We start from the raw sequence: 15,784 nt of genomic DNA, 5'->3' as shown, positions 1-15,784 counted from the left end.
TTCACCGTCACTGAACAAAAATCTCGAAGTTGTGGCCTGGCACGTAGGGGTCCAGGTTGCTGCCTTCTTGAAGCCGATAGTACACAAGAATAAGAGTAGAACAGGTTAGAATAGTGAAAAGAGCTGGGAAGAAAATCAATGGAGAGTGATGGGAGAGGGGGAGGGCTTCAGGGACTAAGGCTGAAATGCGATTTTAATGACAAGAGGACTCAGGTGAATGTGGTTGAAGATAGGAAGGGTATCCGCAGGCAAAAGGAACATCAAGTGCAAATGCCCTGTGACAGGCACAACCTTGACATATTCTAGGAACTAAAAGAAAAATGCAGCCGGAGTGCAGAGGTCAAGGGAGAGCAGGCCGATGCTGGGAGGCAAAGCTACACAAAGCCTGGAATTTGATTCTGAGTGACAGTTTTTTTTTCCTTTTTATATTGAATGCTTTATTAGCGATAATGGTTATAACCAACTTCTTAAACATCCTTGTAATTGTTTTATCCATTAGATGCTAACAAGTTTTTTTTTTATATCCTCCCGTTTTATGAAAACACTGAAATATACAGATGCATGGAAATAATTGTACCCACGTACCAACCAAAAATATTCTACAATGAGCATTATGCAATGCTCGCTTGACCACATGGTCCTCCTCATTTTATTCGTGCATTTCACAGTAAGTTGCTGACATGAGTACACTTCACATTTAAACACTGAAGCATGCATATCAAGAACTAGAGATCAAACATTATACTTATTTTATACAAAATAAAACCTGTTTACTGTTCTTTTTACTTTTTTAAGGTAAGATTTACATACCGTGAAATACACAATTGTTACATGGCCCATGCAGTGAATTTTGAAAAATGTATTCTCCAAACCCCTATCAGGATACAGAACATGATAAACACCCCAGAAAACCCCCCCGTCAGACCCAGCCAGCCCTCACCACCATCCCACACATAAACAACCACTGTTCTGAGTTTTTCCACCATAATGACTTTTTGCCTATATGAAAACTTCAGATGAACGGAATCACATAGTGTGTACTATCTTGTGTCTGGTTTCTTTCACTTAGTATGATGTTTTGAGCAGCGGGGTTTTTTTTTTTTAATCTATGTTGTTGTATGTGTTCATGCTTCTTTCCTTGTATTGTGGAGTAGTTAGTATTCCACTGATGGGTGGATCAGTTTATTCACTCACTAGTTTATGATATGGTATGTTTCCAGTTTGGACTATTATAAATAAAGCTACTATAAACATTCTTGTGCAAGTTTTTGTGTGGCTACTATGTGCTTGCATTTTTCTTAGGCAAATTCATTGGAGTGGAATCACGAGGTTATAGGAGAGCTTTATGCTTTATAAGAAACAGAAGTTTTCCCAAAGTGGTTGTACAATATACATGCCCCACATAAATGTATGAGAGTTCCTTTTCTTTTGTATCCTCACCAAAATTCGGGGTTGTCAGTCTTTAATTTTAGCTATTCAAGTGTGTGTAATGTAGTATCTCATTCTTATTTTAATTATTTGCCTGATCCTGGCTGTTTCTGTATCTTCCTTTGTAAAGTATCTTTTCAAATATTTTGCCCAATTTGAGGGGTTTTCTTTTTATCATTTACTTCTGTATGTGTATATTCATATATATATGCATATATATATATACATATGGAGAGATATATATAAAACCTGTTGCTGTCGAGTTGATTCCAACTCAGAGTGACCCTATAGGGCCGAGTAGAACTGCCCCATTGGGTTTCCAAGGAGCAACTGGTAAATTCAAACTACTGGCCTTTTGGTTAGCACCCATAACTCTTAACAACTGCTCCACCAGGGCTATGTGTATGTGTGTTTGTGTGTGTGTCCATCTCCACAGTCAAGGTAGTGAACAACACAACCATCATCCCAAAGTTTCTTTGTGCCCCTTTGTCATCCCTCCTTCCTGTCCCTTCTTGCCCTCTCCAATCCCCTAGCAACTACTGATCTGCTGTTTTTATTTTCTAGAGTTTTATATAAATAAAATCATATAATAAATGCTCTTTTGTGTCTGGCTCCTTTTACTCAGCATAATTATTTTCAAATTTGTTCATGGTGTTGCATATATCAACAGTTCATTCCTTTCTATGGCTGAATAATATTTTGTTGCATGGATGTACCACAATGTGTTTATCCATTCATCTGTTGATGGACATTTGGGTTGTTCTCAGTTCAGGGCTACTACAAATAAACATTTGCGTACAGCTCTTTGTATGGGCATATATTTCCTTTTATGTAGGTAAATACCTAGGAGTGGTATGGCTAGATAATATGGTAGAGGTATGTTTAGCTATTTAAAAAAACAAAACTGTTTTCCAAAGTAGTTATACCATTTTACATTCCCACCAGGTATGTATGAGACTCCGGGTAGTTCCGCATCCTTGACAATACTTGGTATGGTGAGTATTTTTACTTTTTTAAATAGATGGGTAGGGGAATCTCGTTGTGGTTTAATTTGGATTTCCTTCCCTGGTGATGTCGAGCATCTTTTCATGTTCTCATTAGCCATTCGTATATCTTCTTTGGTGAAGCGTATGTTCAAATCCCCCACGTGTCTCTCAGGTTGTCATACCGCAGGGGCTTGCATGTTGCTGTGATGCTGGAAGCTAAGCCACTGGTATTCAGATACCAACAGGGTCACCCATGGAGGACAGGTTTCAGCTGAGCTTCCAGACTAAGACAGACTAGGAAGAAGGACCCGGCAGTCTACTTCTGAAAAGCATTAGCCAGTGAAAACCTTACGAATAGCAGCAGAACATTGTCTGATATAGTCCTGGAAGATGAGCCCCCCAGGTTGCAAGGCACTCAAAAGATGACTGGTGAAGAGCTGCCTCCTCAAAGTAGAGTCAACCTTAATGACATGGATGGAGTAAAGCTTTCGGGACCTTCATTTGCTGATGTGGCACGACTCAAAATGAGAAGAAACACCTGCAAACATCCATTAGTAATCAGAACCTGGAATGTACCAAGTATGAATCTAGGAAAATTGGAAATCGTCAAAAACGAAATAGAATGCATAAACATCGATATCCTAGGCAATAGTGAGATGAAATGGACTGGTGTTGGCCATTTTGAATCAATCATATAGTCAACTATGCTGGGAATGACAACTTGAAGAGGAATGGTGTTGCATTCATCGTCAAAAAGAACATTTCAAGATCTATCCTGAAGTACAACGCTGTCAGTGATAGGATAATATCCATACACCTACAAGGAAGACCAGTTAATACGACCATTATTCAAATTTAAGCACCAACCACTAGGACCAAAGACGAAGAAATAGAAGATATTTATCAGCTGCTTCAGTCTGAAATTGATCGAACATGGAATCAAGATGCATTGATAATCACTGGCGATTGGAATGTGAAAGTTGGAAACAAAAAAGAAGGATAAGTAATTGGAAAATATGGCCTTGGTGATAGAAACAATGGCAGAGATTGAACGATAGAATTTTGCAAGACCAACGACTTCTTCATTGCAAATACCTTTTCTCACCAACATAAACGGTGACTATTTTTTTTTTTATATACATGGACCGCACCAGATGGCATGCACAGAAATCAAATTGACTACATCTGTGGAAAGAGACAATGGAAAAGCTCAATATCATCAGTCAGAACAAGGCCAGGGGCCGACTGTGGAACAGACCACCAATTGCTCGTTTGCAAGTTCAAGCTGAAACTGAAGACAATCCGAGCAAGTCCACAAGAGCCAAAATATGACTTTGAGTATATCCCACCTGAATTTAGAGACCATCTGAAGAATAGATCTGACCCATTGAAATATAGTGACTGAAGACCAGACGAGAAAAGATCAAGATGGATGTCAGAGAAGACTTCTGAACAGAAGATTTCATGTGCCACCTCTTGGGCCAAAGAGGAAGAAATAGAAGATTTTCATCAGCTGATTTACTGTAGCTTCATAATAATCTTTGAAACCAGAGATTGTAAATCCTCCAATTTTGTTCTTCCTTTTCAGTTTTGTTTTGGGTATTTTAGGTTTTTTGCTTTTCCATATAAATTTTAGAATCATCTTGTCAATTTCTAAAGGTAAAGCCTGCTGGATTTTGATTGGGATTGAACTGGATCTATAGGGCAAATCGGACAAAGTTGACACCCTAACAATCCTGAGTCTCTTGGCCCGTGAACAAAGTCCTTCTCTCCGTCTATTATGACCTCCTTTAGTCTCAGCGGTACTTTGTAGTTTTCAGTGTACAGGTCTTTCACACCTTTTGTCATATTTCTTCCTAAGTATTTTACAGATGTGATGCTATTGTAATTATATTATTTTTAATTTAAATTTCTGATTGTTCATTGCTAGAATATAGAAATGCAATTGATTTTTGTGTATTGATCTTGTATTCTGAAACCTTGCTAAACTCACATATTAGTTCCAGTTGCTTTTCTGTAGATTCCATCAGATTTTCTACATGGACAATTATGTCATCTGTGAATAGAGATTATTTACTTCTTCCTTTCATTTCCTTTTCTTGCCTAATTGTCCTGGCTAGAACCTCCAGTAGAACGTTGAATAGAATGGGTAAGAGTGAACATCTGTCCTGTTCTGGATTTTAGAGGGAAAGCATGCAATCTTTCACCATTAGGTATGATGTTCCAAAAAAACCCAAAACCCGTTGCTGTTGATTCCAACTTATAGGACAGAGCAGAACTGCCCCATAGGGTTTCCAAGCAGTGGCCAGTGGTTTTGAACTGCCAACCTTTTGGTTAGCAGCCATAGCTCTTAACCACTGCACCACCAGTGCTCCAAGTACGATGGTAGCTGTAACTTTGTCATGATTGTCCCTTATTAAGCTCTGGAAGTTCCCCTCTATGCCTAGTTTGCTGGGAGTTTTTTTTTTTAATAAGGAATGAATATTGGGTTCTGTCAAATGCTTTTATCTGCATCTATTTAGTTCATCATATAGTTTTTCTACTTTCAGTTTGTTAATGTGCTGAGTTACATTGATTAATTTTTAAATATTGAAACCAACTTGCATTCTCATGATAGACTTCACTTAGTCATGCTGTATTATCCTTTTCATATCTGGTTGGTTCTATTTGTTAACATTTTGTCTAGAATTTTTTTATGTGTGTTCATGAAAGATACTGGTCTGTAGTTTTCTTTAATGTTTTTCTATGATTTTGATATCAAGGTAATGCTGGCCTCATGGAATGAACTGGGAAACATTCCTTTGTCTTCAATTTTCTGAAAGAATTTGTGTAGTTTTAGTATTATCTCATCCTTAAATACTTGGTAAAGTGAAGCCATCTGAGTCTCAAGTTTTCATTGTGGGAATGTTTTTAACTATAATTTCAATTTCTTTAATAGATATAGGGTTATTCGGATTATCTATTTCTTTTTGAATGAGCTTCGCTAATTTGTGTCTTTCAAGAAATTTGTTCATTTCATGTAAGTATTTAAATTTATCGGCATAAAGTTGTACATAAACCCACTGCCGTCGAGTCGATTCTGACTCGTAGTGACCCCATAGGGCTTCCAAGGCTATAAATCTCTACGGAAGAAGACTGCCACATCTTTTTCTCCTGCGGAGCTGATGGTGGTTTTGAACCACTGACCTTTCGGTTAGCAGTTGATTGCTTTAGCTACTGCGCCACAAGGGCTCCTTAAAGTACTACATAATAAACTAAAAAACCAAGCCCGTTGCCAGCGAGTGGATTCCAACTCATAGCGACCCTATAGCACAGAGTAGAACTGCCCCATAGGGTTCCAAGGACAGCCTGTTGGATTCAAACTGCCGACCTTTTGGTTAGCAGCTGTAGCACTTAACCACTACGCCAGCAGGGTTTCCAAGTACATAATAGTCCCTTATTATCTGCAGTGATATCAACCACTATCATTCCCGATATTGGTAATTTGTGTTTTTTTTTGTTCACATGTCTCTCTCCTCTATGATTTCCTTCACCTGTCCATGTCATACTATATTAAGTAGACAGCTGTTTTTTTTTTTTTTTTTTAATTTGGTTAACCATTCCTTTCTATGTTTGGGCATTGCTCCGCTCCATGAGGCAGAATTTGCTTGCTGCCATAGATCCTGAAGATGGTAAATATTCACTCTCCTGGCTTCCCTTGCAGCTAGGATTTGGGCACATGACCTGGGCTCCACCAATCAGATGCACCCACTGCCAACTCTGAATCTGGGGTAAGAGATGGGAAAAATCAGGGGCTGCAAGTTTCCACTCTAGTGGGGTTGGCGGCAGCAGGGGCATTGCCACCTGTTTCCTGGTGCAGCAGTGGCAGCTGTGGTTCTCGTGGCAGTATTCAACGTCCTGCATTGGTGCTGCAAGCTGCAGGGTCTGTGCCCTGTGGCGGGAGAGGGCTACAGGGGTGCCTTCTCTGGCCTAGCACTAGGGTGTGCTTTAGAACCCTGTTCCTCTCTGCAAAGCCCCCCAACCTGGTTCTCCAGCCCTCTTCAAATGCCTGTGAGCTACCCAATGTCCTTTAGCTAGTTCCCTTCATGCTTCCATCAGCCAGTCTACTTCAGTTGTGCATGTCTAAGAAACATGACAGACCAGGCCACTCTGCAGGTGGTTCCTGATGTGCAACTGTTTTAAATGCCCTGTCCCTGAGCTCAGTGATGCCAGTTGCTCTCTGTTTTCTTTTTAGAACTCTGGAAGCTCTTTTTAGAGTCCTTTCTTGGTTCTTCTTACTCCATTCTTCTTTCACACTGATGTTTGTTAATAGTTATTAATATTTATAAACTTATTGCTCATAATGAACTTTAAAAACAGGAAATTTTAGTGGATAAAAACAAACTACTGAAAAGAATCGATTGTAAATTCTGTAACTGAAAAAACGCAATATCTGAATTGAAAAATTCACTCGATGGTCTTAGTAACAGATTGCAGATGAGAGAAGAAAGAATGACAAATTTGAAGATACATCAATAGAAACGATCCTTTCTGATACACCAAGAGAAAAAAAGATTGAAAAAAAAAATACCAGAACCTGTGTGAGCTGTAGGACAATGTAAAAATATCTTACACTTGTGTATTTGGAATCCTAAGAGAGGAGAGAGAGAATGGGGAAGAAAAAGTACTTGAAGAAATAATGGCTGAAATTTTCCAAAATTTGGTGACAGATGTAATTTACAGATTCAAGAAGGCCAGTGAACCCCCAGTCAAGCTACTGACAACAAAGGATAAAGAGAAAATACAGAAAGCAGGCAGACTTGAAAGAACGACTACATAAAGGGGGATGTAGATGAGTATCCTAACGGAATTCTCATCAGAAACAGTGGAAGACAGGAGAGAGTGGAACAACAGCTTACAATGTGCTGGAAGCAAACCAGTTCAACCCAGAACTCTACATCCAGGGAAACCATCCTTCAAGAACGAAGGTGAAATAAGGACATCTTGAGATACATGAAAGCTATGAGAATTCATCAACACATCTGCACTAAAAAAGAAAAGCTAAAGCAAGTCTTTCAATCTAAAGAAAATTTATACTAGAGGGAAGCTTTGATCTTTGGGTAGAATGAAGAACTCTAGAAATGGTAAATATGTGGGTAAATATGAAAGAATATTTATTTACTCTTAATTTCTTCATAATACACATGACAGTTTAAAATAAAAATTAAGACAGTGTATTGTAGGGTTTATAAAACATGTAAGTATAATGCATATGACCACTATAGCATAAGGATGGGGTAGAGGGGGGATCTACATTTACATTTATCTGAAGTTGCACAATATCAACTCAAAGTAGACAGTGAATTGTTAAGGATATATGTTGTGATCTCTGGAGCAACAATTAAAAAAACGACGCAAGGAAGTATAGCTCAAAAGGCGAGAGATAAAACGAAATTCTAAAAAATACTTGCTTAATTGAGGCTGGAAAGAGGAAACAAAGGAACAAAGCCAGACAGAACAGATGGTAAAAAGATAGATCTAAATTCAATCATATCAGAAATTATATTCAATATAAATGGACTAAGCTCTCCAATTAAAAGTCAGAGATTGTCAAAATGGATTTAAAAAAGTAAGTTTTTTTTCTGTCTACAAGAAATGCAGTTTAAGTATAAAGACACAGATATGTTGATATTAAAGGACGCAAATAACATTCCATGAATAGAATAAGAAAGCGGGAATGGCTATATTAATACCAGACAAGGTAGAGTTATAAAGACTATTGCCTGATATAAAAGGGACATTTTATAATGATACAAGGGTAAATTAATCAGGAACTCATAGAATTCAGAAATATATGTGCACGCAATAACAGAGCTTCAAAATATATGAAACAAAAATTGATGGAATAAAGGGAAACACAGATATTTTCATAATTATAGTTGGAAATTGTGATGATTACTTTTATGTGTCAACTTGGCTGAGCTGTGCTGCCCAGTTATTTGGTCAAACACTAGTCCAGGTGTTGCTACGAAGCTATTTTGTTGATGTGATCAACATTTACAATCAGTTGACTTCTAAGTAGATTACCCTGGATAATATGGGTGGGCCTTGTCCAATCGGTTGAAGGCTTTAAGATAAGAAACTGAGGTTTCTAAGAAGAGAAAGACTCTGCCTCAAGACTGTAACATAGATATTCTGCCAGATTTCCTGCCTGCCTGGCCTATGAATTTTTGGACTTGCCAGCCCCCACAATCTCATGAGCCAATTACTTAAAATAAATCAACCTCTCTTTCTCAGTACATATTGTTGTTGTCATTAGATGCCATCGAGTCAATTTCAATTCATAGTGATTCCATGTGACAGAGCAGAACGGTCCCACAGGGTTTTCTAGGCTGTAAACTTTACAGGAGCAGATTGCTACGTCTTTCTCCTGAGGAGATGCTCAGTGGGTTCAAACCACCAACCTTTTGGTTAGCAGCCAAGTGCTTAACCATTGTGCCACCAGGGCTGCTTGTACCTCTCTCTCTATATATAGATATATAGCTACCTATATGTATTCTGTTGCTTCTGTTTCTCTGGAGAACCATGACTAAGACAGAGATTTTCGTACTCTTGTCTCAGCAATTGATACAATAACTAGACAAAAAAAGAGTAAAATATATAGAAGATATGTATGACATTACCTAACATCTTAACTGATATTTATAGAACACTTCCATGAGTTGGGGGCTGACTTGATCGTAGCTAACAACAACAACATACCCAACAACTGCAGAATATACATCCTTTAAAAGTGCACATTGTAAATTCACCTAGATACACCATATGCTGAGCCAAAGTCTAAATGAATTTAAAAGAATTGAAATTTTACAGACTATCTGGCCACCGTGGAATTCTATTAGAAGTTAATAACAACAGTGTATCTCCAAATATTTGGAAATTCAACATTACGTTTCTAAAAAGCCCATGGGTCAAAGAGAAATCACAAAAGAACTTAGAAAATATTTCTAACTGAATAATAATAAAAGCACAACTTATCAAAATTGGTATGACCTACAATACAACAACAAAAAGATAAACAACTCAATTAAAAATGGGCAAAGACACTGAATTGTACATGTAGAAATGTTCAGTTGGCATATATCTTGCTATGTATATTTTCACTATAAAAAAATAGGCAAAGGACTTGAATAGACATTTCACCAAAGAAGATATACAAGTGGCTACCAAGCACAGTAAGAGATGCTCAACTTCATTAGTCATCAGGGAAATACAAATGAAAACCACAATGAGATACCACTTCATACCCACTGGGTGTCTGAAAAAAAAAAAGCAAGTGCTGTAGAGGCTGTGGAGAAATTGGAACACATTTCCACTGCTGGTGGGGATGTAAAATGATGAAGCTGCTATGGAAAACAGTTTGGAAGGTCTTCAAAAAGTTAAACATAGAATTACCATATGACCCAGCAATTCCCCTGTTAGGTATATGGCCCAAAGACTTGAAAGCAGGAATTCAAAGAGATATTTGTACACCAATGCTCATAGCAGCACTATTCACAATTGCCAAAGGTGGAAATAATCCAAGGATCCATCAATAGACGGACAAACAAATGTGGTATATCCATACAATGGAATGTTATTCAGCCATACAAAGGAATGAAGCTCTGATACATGCTGCAACATGGATGAACCTTTAAAACATTATGCAGAGTGAAATGTCAGAGACAATAGGACAAATATTATATGAACGCTCCACTGCTAACTGAAAGGTTGGCAGTTTAAACCCATCAGCCACTTCACAAGAGAAAGATGTGGCAGTCTCCTTTTATAAAGATTACAGCCTTGGAAACCCTATGGGGCAGCTCTACTCTGTCCTATAGGGTTGCTATGAGTTGAACTCAACTTGATGGCAACAGGTTTGGTTTTTTATATAAAATATCTTGAATAGGCAAATGAATACAGACAAAAGATTAGTGGTTATCAGGAGCTGAAAGGAATGGGAGTTTACTGGCTAAAAAAAAAAAAGAAAACAAAGTGAGGAAATTAAAAAATAAAAAAAGGCACCTAACTGTGGCATAAAAAAATAGTAGGAGTACTTCAAGGGAAGAGTCAGGAAAAAGGTATTTCCACAGAGGGAACTTGTGGGCCAAGAGGGGAAAAAACTACTGGGAGACAGCTAAAGGGATGGTAAGAGGAAAATTAATAGCTTTAAATACATATGTTAGAAAAGAAGACAATCATACAATCAATGGCCTTAAGATTCATCTAAAGAAGCAAAAAAAAGATGAGCAACATAAACCTAAAATAACTAGAAGCAAGGAAATAACAGAGATAAGAGCAGAAATCAATGAATTATAAAATAAACCATAGAGAAAATTAACAAAACCATAAGTTGGTTCTTTTTAAAGAGTACCAAAATCGATAAACCCCTAGCAAGACTAATCAAGAAAAATGAGAAAGAACACTAATCACTAGTATTGGAAATGAAAGAGGGGATATCGCTACAGGTCACACAAACGTAAAAGGATAATGAGGGAATATTATGAACAACTATGCCAATAATTCTGACAACTTAAATAAAATTCTCAAATTCCTTGGAAAAAAGCAATTTACCAAAAATGACACCAGATCAGAAAATGTCTTGTAGAGAAATGCTTATTATCAAAAACTTTCCTAAGAAACAAACAAAACAGTACAACAAAAACCTCCAGGCTCAAATGATTTCATGGGTGAATTCTAGCAAATATTTAAGGAAGAAAAATCACCAATCTTACTCAAACACTTTCAGAAAATAGAGGAGGAGGGAAGCATTGCCAACTCCTTTTATGAGATCAAGATAAACCTGGTACTAAAATCTGATGGACGCATTACATATGTAAAAGAGAAAATTACAGAAAAATATTCCACATGAACAGAATAGCAAAAATGCTGTTAGCAAATCAAATCCAGCGCTATATAAAAAATAATGTGTTCTCATTGCCTATTTACATATCAGGGGCCAGAGATGTTCAGTGATTTGTGCAAGGCCATGCAGCTGGTAGATGACCCTACCTCTACCTGATTCAAAACCCACAGTCTTTCCAATGCAATAGCTTCCTAGGTGGTGAGGGCTGGCTTTGCAGTGGAAGGAGTTGTGATGAGGCTCCTGGGTGGGGAACAGCCAGCCCGGGTCGCTCCTGCAGTTTCCAGACTTGATGGGGACAAGGTATAAATGCAGAGTGTCCTAGGCGCCTGGTCTAGGGCCCTCTGCCCCCTGACTCCTGGCTTCCATAGCCCCCCCCCAACTTGCTACAAAGATGCTCTCCCTTCCCCCCTCCTTGTTGCCAGGACATTTTGCTGGTAGCAGGACAATGGGTGTGCCTGTTGCTTTTGGAGGCTGCCAGCCTTGCCCCGGCAAGCCCTTACCACGCAGGTCCCGGTGCCATGACAACACTGACGCCTCCTCACGTGCTCTCCTGCCGCAGCCATTCGCCCTGAACAGAGACGCGAGGTCTGCCTGCCTCACTGCCGGAGCTTCTGGGAAACGCACCAGCCCAGGGACGGGGGGCATCTGAAGACCCCGTGTCAGCGTAGATCCAGGCCCACGCAGCGGAGGAGCATTCTTTCTTCCGATCCTTTGAGGGGGACTCGAAGCCCAAAGCGGCATTTCCCCGGGGTCGTGGGAGCGCACGCAGAGTCGCAGGAGGTGAGCGAGGCAGGGCCTTTTCTGTGGCGGAGCCTGGGATGACGGAGCCCTGGGTCTGGCCGGGTAGTCGCCAGGCGGGGGGAGGGGGGAGGAGAAGGCTCAAGATCTGGAGCTGGGGGAGAGGAAGGAGGAGCTCCCAGTTGCAGGGAGGGGGAGGGAAGGGGGCTTGAGGCTGCGGGAAGGGGGGGCTCGGGAGCTCGGGTCTGCGGAGGGAGGGCGGTGAGTGTGGCGTAGGGACTCCTGCCTGCAGGGGTCTGGGCAGGCGCGGGAGCAGGTCTCAGGTTCTGGCGCTGGCAGAGACAGGAGAGGGGGCTCCTGGCTACGGTGGGGAGCGACTACGGGCTGTGGGGGAGGGTACAAAGGGGTACTCCCCGTCTCGGGGGTGCAGGCGATGGTGGGAGGGGGAGAGGCTCAGACTGCTGCGGTTGGTGTGGCCGATCGCGGCCGCAACGGTCGGGGATGCGCTCCAGGGCTCCTAGCCGCTGTGGGGGCAGGGAGCGCGGGCTGCGGTTTTGGGAGGGGGCGGGGCAACAGGCTGCAGCAATGTGGGGAGCGAGGCCTTGATGCCTTTCTGGCGGGTGGGCGACAAGACCCTGGCCTGGGTGGTGCGGTGGGGTGCGTGGCACCCCCGCCCCACTCTCTGCGTCTACAGACTGCGGGGACTGCGACGCTCCCTGCATCTGGTTGTTCCCCAGGTCCACAGCCATGGCGCTGGCGATGCTGCGGGACTGGTGCAGGTGGATGGGCGTGAACGCGCAGCGCTCGCTGCTCCTCTTGGGCATCCCGGACGACTGCGACGAGAACGAGTTCCAGGAGGCCGTGAGGGCCGCCCTGTGGCCTCTGGGCAGGTACCGAGTGCAGGGCAAGGTCTTCAGAAAGGAGCTGGGGACCAGGGTTGCCTTGGTCGAATTTGCCGACTACTTAAACCGCAGCTTGATCCCCCGACAGATACCAGGCAAAGGTGGGCCCTGGAGGGTGATCTACCTGCCCCAGGCCCCTCATGCCGAGTTACAGGAGAGACCTGCTTTCCCCATACAGCCCCAGGGGCAAGAAGTGGCTGACAGGGCAGGTGAGGCAGGAGCCGCAGGTGTTGCAGATGCTGCAGGTGTGGCAGGTGTTGCAGATGCTGCAGGTGTGGCAGAAGCCACAGGTGAGGAAGGAACAGCAGGTAAGGGAGGAGCTGCAGGCGAGACAGGAGTGGAGAATGTGCCAGAAACTGCAGGTGAGGTAAGAGCTACAGATGAGGCAGGAGCTGCAAGTGAAGCAGGAGCCCCAGGTGAGGCAGAAGCTGCAGGTGAGACAGGAGCAGTGAGTGGGGCAGGAGCAGAGACTGTAGCAGAAGCTACAGGTGAGGCAGGAGTTGAGAGTGTGGCAGAAGCTGCAGGTGAGGCAGGGGCAGCAGGTGAGGCAGGAGCTTCAGGTGAGAAAGGGGTATTAGGTGAAGCAGGAGCTGCAAATGAGACAGAAGCTGCAGGTGAGGCAGGAACTACAGGTGAGGCAGAAGCTGCAAGTGAGCCAGAAGCCACAGATGAAGCAGGAGCTGCAGGTGAGGCAGGAGATGAGAATGCGGCAGAAGCTGTGGGTGAGGCAGAAACTGCAGATGAGGCAGGAGCTGCAGGGGAGGTAGAAGCTGCAGGTGAGGCAGGAACTGCACGGGAGGCAGAAGCTGGAGGTGAGGCAGGAGCTGCACAGGAGGCAGGAGCTGCAGGTGAGGCAGGAGCTGCAGGTGAGGCAGGAGCTGCAGGTGAGGCAGGAGATGAGAATGTGGCAGAAGCCCCAGGTGAGGCAGGAGCTGCAGGTGAGGCAGGCTATGAGGATGTGGCAGGAGCGCTAGGTATGGCAGCAGCCCTAGGTGAGGCAGGAGGTGCAGACGAGGCCGACGCCTGGGCCCAGCAGTGGAGACACGCCCTGCAACCCGTGCTGGAGAGCCTGGCCTACCAGGAACTGAGACCCTTTTCAGGGCGAGAAGAGCCAGGCCCTGGGGAAGAGCCCTTTCAGGGCTGGCTAGACCACGCCTATGACATGCTGTACCTGTGGCGCCACGTGTCGGAGAAGGAGAAGAGGAGGAGGCTGGTGGAGTGCCTGAGCAGCCCAGCCCTGGACCTCCTGTATGGCCTCCTGGCAGAAGACCCCGACCTCCCAGCGCAGGACTGCCTGGTCGCACTGGTACAGGTGTTTGGGACCCAGGACACGCGCATGACTGCGCGGCTCAAGTTCCTCACCTGCGCCCAGGAGCCCGGGGAGAGCCTGTTTGCCTATGTGATGCGCCAGGAAGGCCTGCTGCAGACGGCCATGGAGAAGGGGGCGGTGCACCCGGCCATCGCAGACCAGGTGCGTGCGCGGCAGGTGCTGATGCGAGCTCACCCCAATCCCACTCTGTACAACAAGCTGAGGAGGATGCGCGTGGAGGGGCGGCCTCCTGGTTTCGTGGGGCTGCTGCGTCTTGTTAGGGAAACTGAGGCATGGGAGGCTGCCCAGGCCAGGGGGGAGCTGTCCCAGGTGGAAGAAGGGGCCCACACAGCCGGTGGAGCCCCAGCCACTGCCCAGGCTGCCCCAGGCAATGAAGATGCCGTCACAGACAATGAAGATGCCACTGAGGCCTCTGTGTCTAACGAAGATGCTTCCTCAGACAACGAAGATGCCAGTGAGGCCACCCCAGCCAATGAAGATGATGCAGAAGCTGCCCCAGGCAACGAAGATACTGCTGAGGAGGTCCCAGCTGATGAAGATGCTGCCCAGTCCGACTTGGCCAATGAAGATGCCACTGGGGAGGCCTCAAGCAATGAAGATGCCGACCAGGTCCACCTAGTCAATGAAGGTGCCACAGAAGCTGCCGCAGCTAATGAAGATGCTGTCAGGGAGGCCCCAGGAAATCAAGATGCTGCCCTCACAGCTCTAGCCAATAATTACATAGCCCAGACCGCTCTAGCTAATGAAAATGCTGCCAAAGCTGCCCCAGCCAATGAGCAGGCCAATGAGGCTGTTCACAACACTGAAGATGCCACTGCTGCTGCTGCAGGAGCCACCCCTGCCACTCACAAAGAAGAAAGTGCTCCCGCCCCAGCCCGGGTGGGCAGTGTTCCTGGGGCAGGCCCGGGAGCCCTAGGCTGTGGGCCGGAGGGCCCTGCCAAAGCAGGAGACCCAGAGGCCACGGAGGCTGAGGAGCCGCCCGACGAGCGGCTCCAGTCCATCCTGGAGGAGTCAGAAAACGAAGGCGAGGCTGGCAAGATAAGCCTGCCCGAGTCCTCCTCAGACCAGTAGGCTCAGGTGGCTCTGGGGCCTCTGCTCCTCTCAGGCAGCGGAGCCCTGGGGGGCAGCAGGGCCAGGCCGGGCCAGAGTGGGCTCATGGCCCTAGGACCCCAGCAGGGCAGAGGGAAGGGCCTGCCGGCCACCTCCTGCCCCCAGGGCCCACCCCCTCCCGCTTGGGCCTGCCACCCCCCTCAGTCCTTTCAAGGGGGGGAGAGGCCCCTCCCCATTGCAGCACCACCACACAGACCCAGCCCCACATCTGCCCAGAGGCACCCAGATTAGGAGCACCTGGAGACGTCCTCTCCCGCTCCTGTCCACTCGGTTGGGGGCTCAGCCTCTGCTTTCCTGGCATAGATCCTGGTCAACTGTTGCTTGTTCTTGTGGAGGTGTGTGTGTTCTTATCTGAGCAGTTTCTCCCCGGAGACTCCAGCCCAGTCCCGGAAGACAGCAGGAAGGA

At 44.6% G+C, this 15,784-nt stretch overlaps 1 protein-coding gene across 1 annotated transcript; it reads left to right on the top strand.

Moving 5' to 3' along the window:
- The first annotated feature begins 12,783 nt into the window (after positions 1-12,783).
- Positions 12,784-15,339, top strand: LOC111748445 (paraneoplastic antigen Ma6E-like). The gene is made up of 4 exons (XM_064278501.1): positions 12,784-13,183; positions 13,301-13,372; positions 13,463-13,822; positions 13,859-15,339. The coding sequence occupies exons 1-4, from the start codon at positions 12,784-12,786 to the stop codon at positions 15,337-15,339; spliced, it is 2,313 nt and encodes a 770-aa protein (XP_064134571.1).
- The last annotated feature ends 445 nt before the right edge of the window (positions 15,340-15,784 follow it).

The sequence above is a fragment of the Loxodonta africana genome, chromosome X (genome assembly GCF_030014295.1).
Source record: "Loxodonta africana isolate mLoxAfr1 chromosome X, mLoxAfr1.hap2, whole genome shotgun sequence".
Taxonomy (NCBI): Eukaryota; Metazoa; Chordata; class Mammalia; order Proboscidea; family Elephantidae; genus Loxodonta; species Loxodonta africana.
This window is presented reverse-complemented; position numbering and strand designations above follow the sequence as displayed.

What these genes read in the sequence shown, in the direction of transcription:
- LOC111748445 (XM_064278501.1), top strand. Translation starts at nt 12,784, where the DNA reads ATGGCGCTGGCGATGCTGCGGGACTGGTGCAGGTGGATGGGCGTGAAC. An exon ending in AGGTGTTGCAGATGCTGCAG is followed by an intron (nt 13,184 to 13,300) that starts GTGTGGCAGGTG and finishes CAGAAACTGCAG; the next exon opens with GTGAGGTAAGAGCTACAGAT. An exon ending in AGGTGAGGCAGAAGCTGCAG is followed by an intron (nt 13,373 to 13,462) that starts GTGAGACAGGAG and finishes CAGAAGCTGCAG; the next exon opens with GTGAGGCAGGGGCAGCAGGT.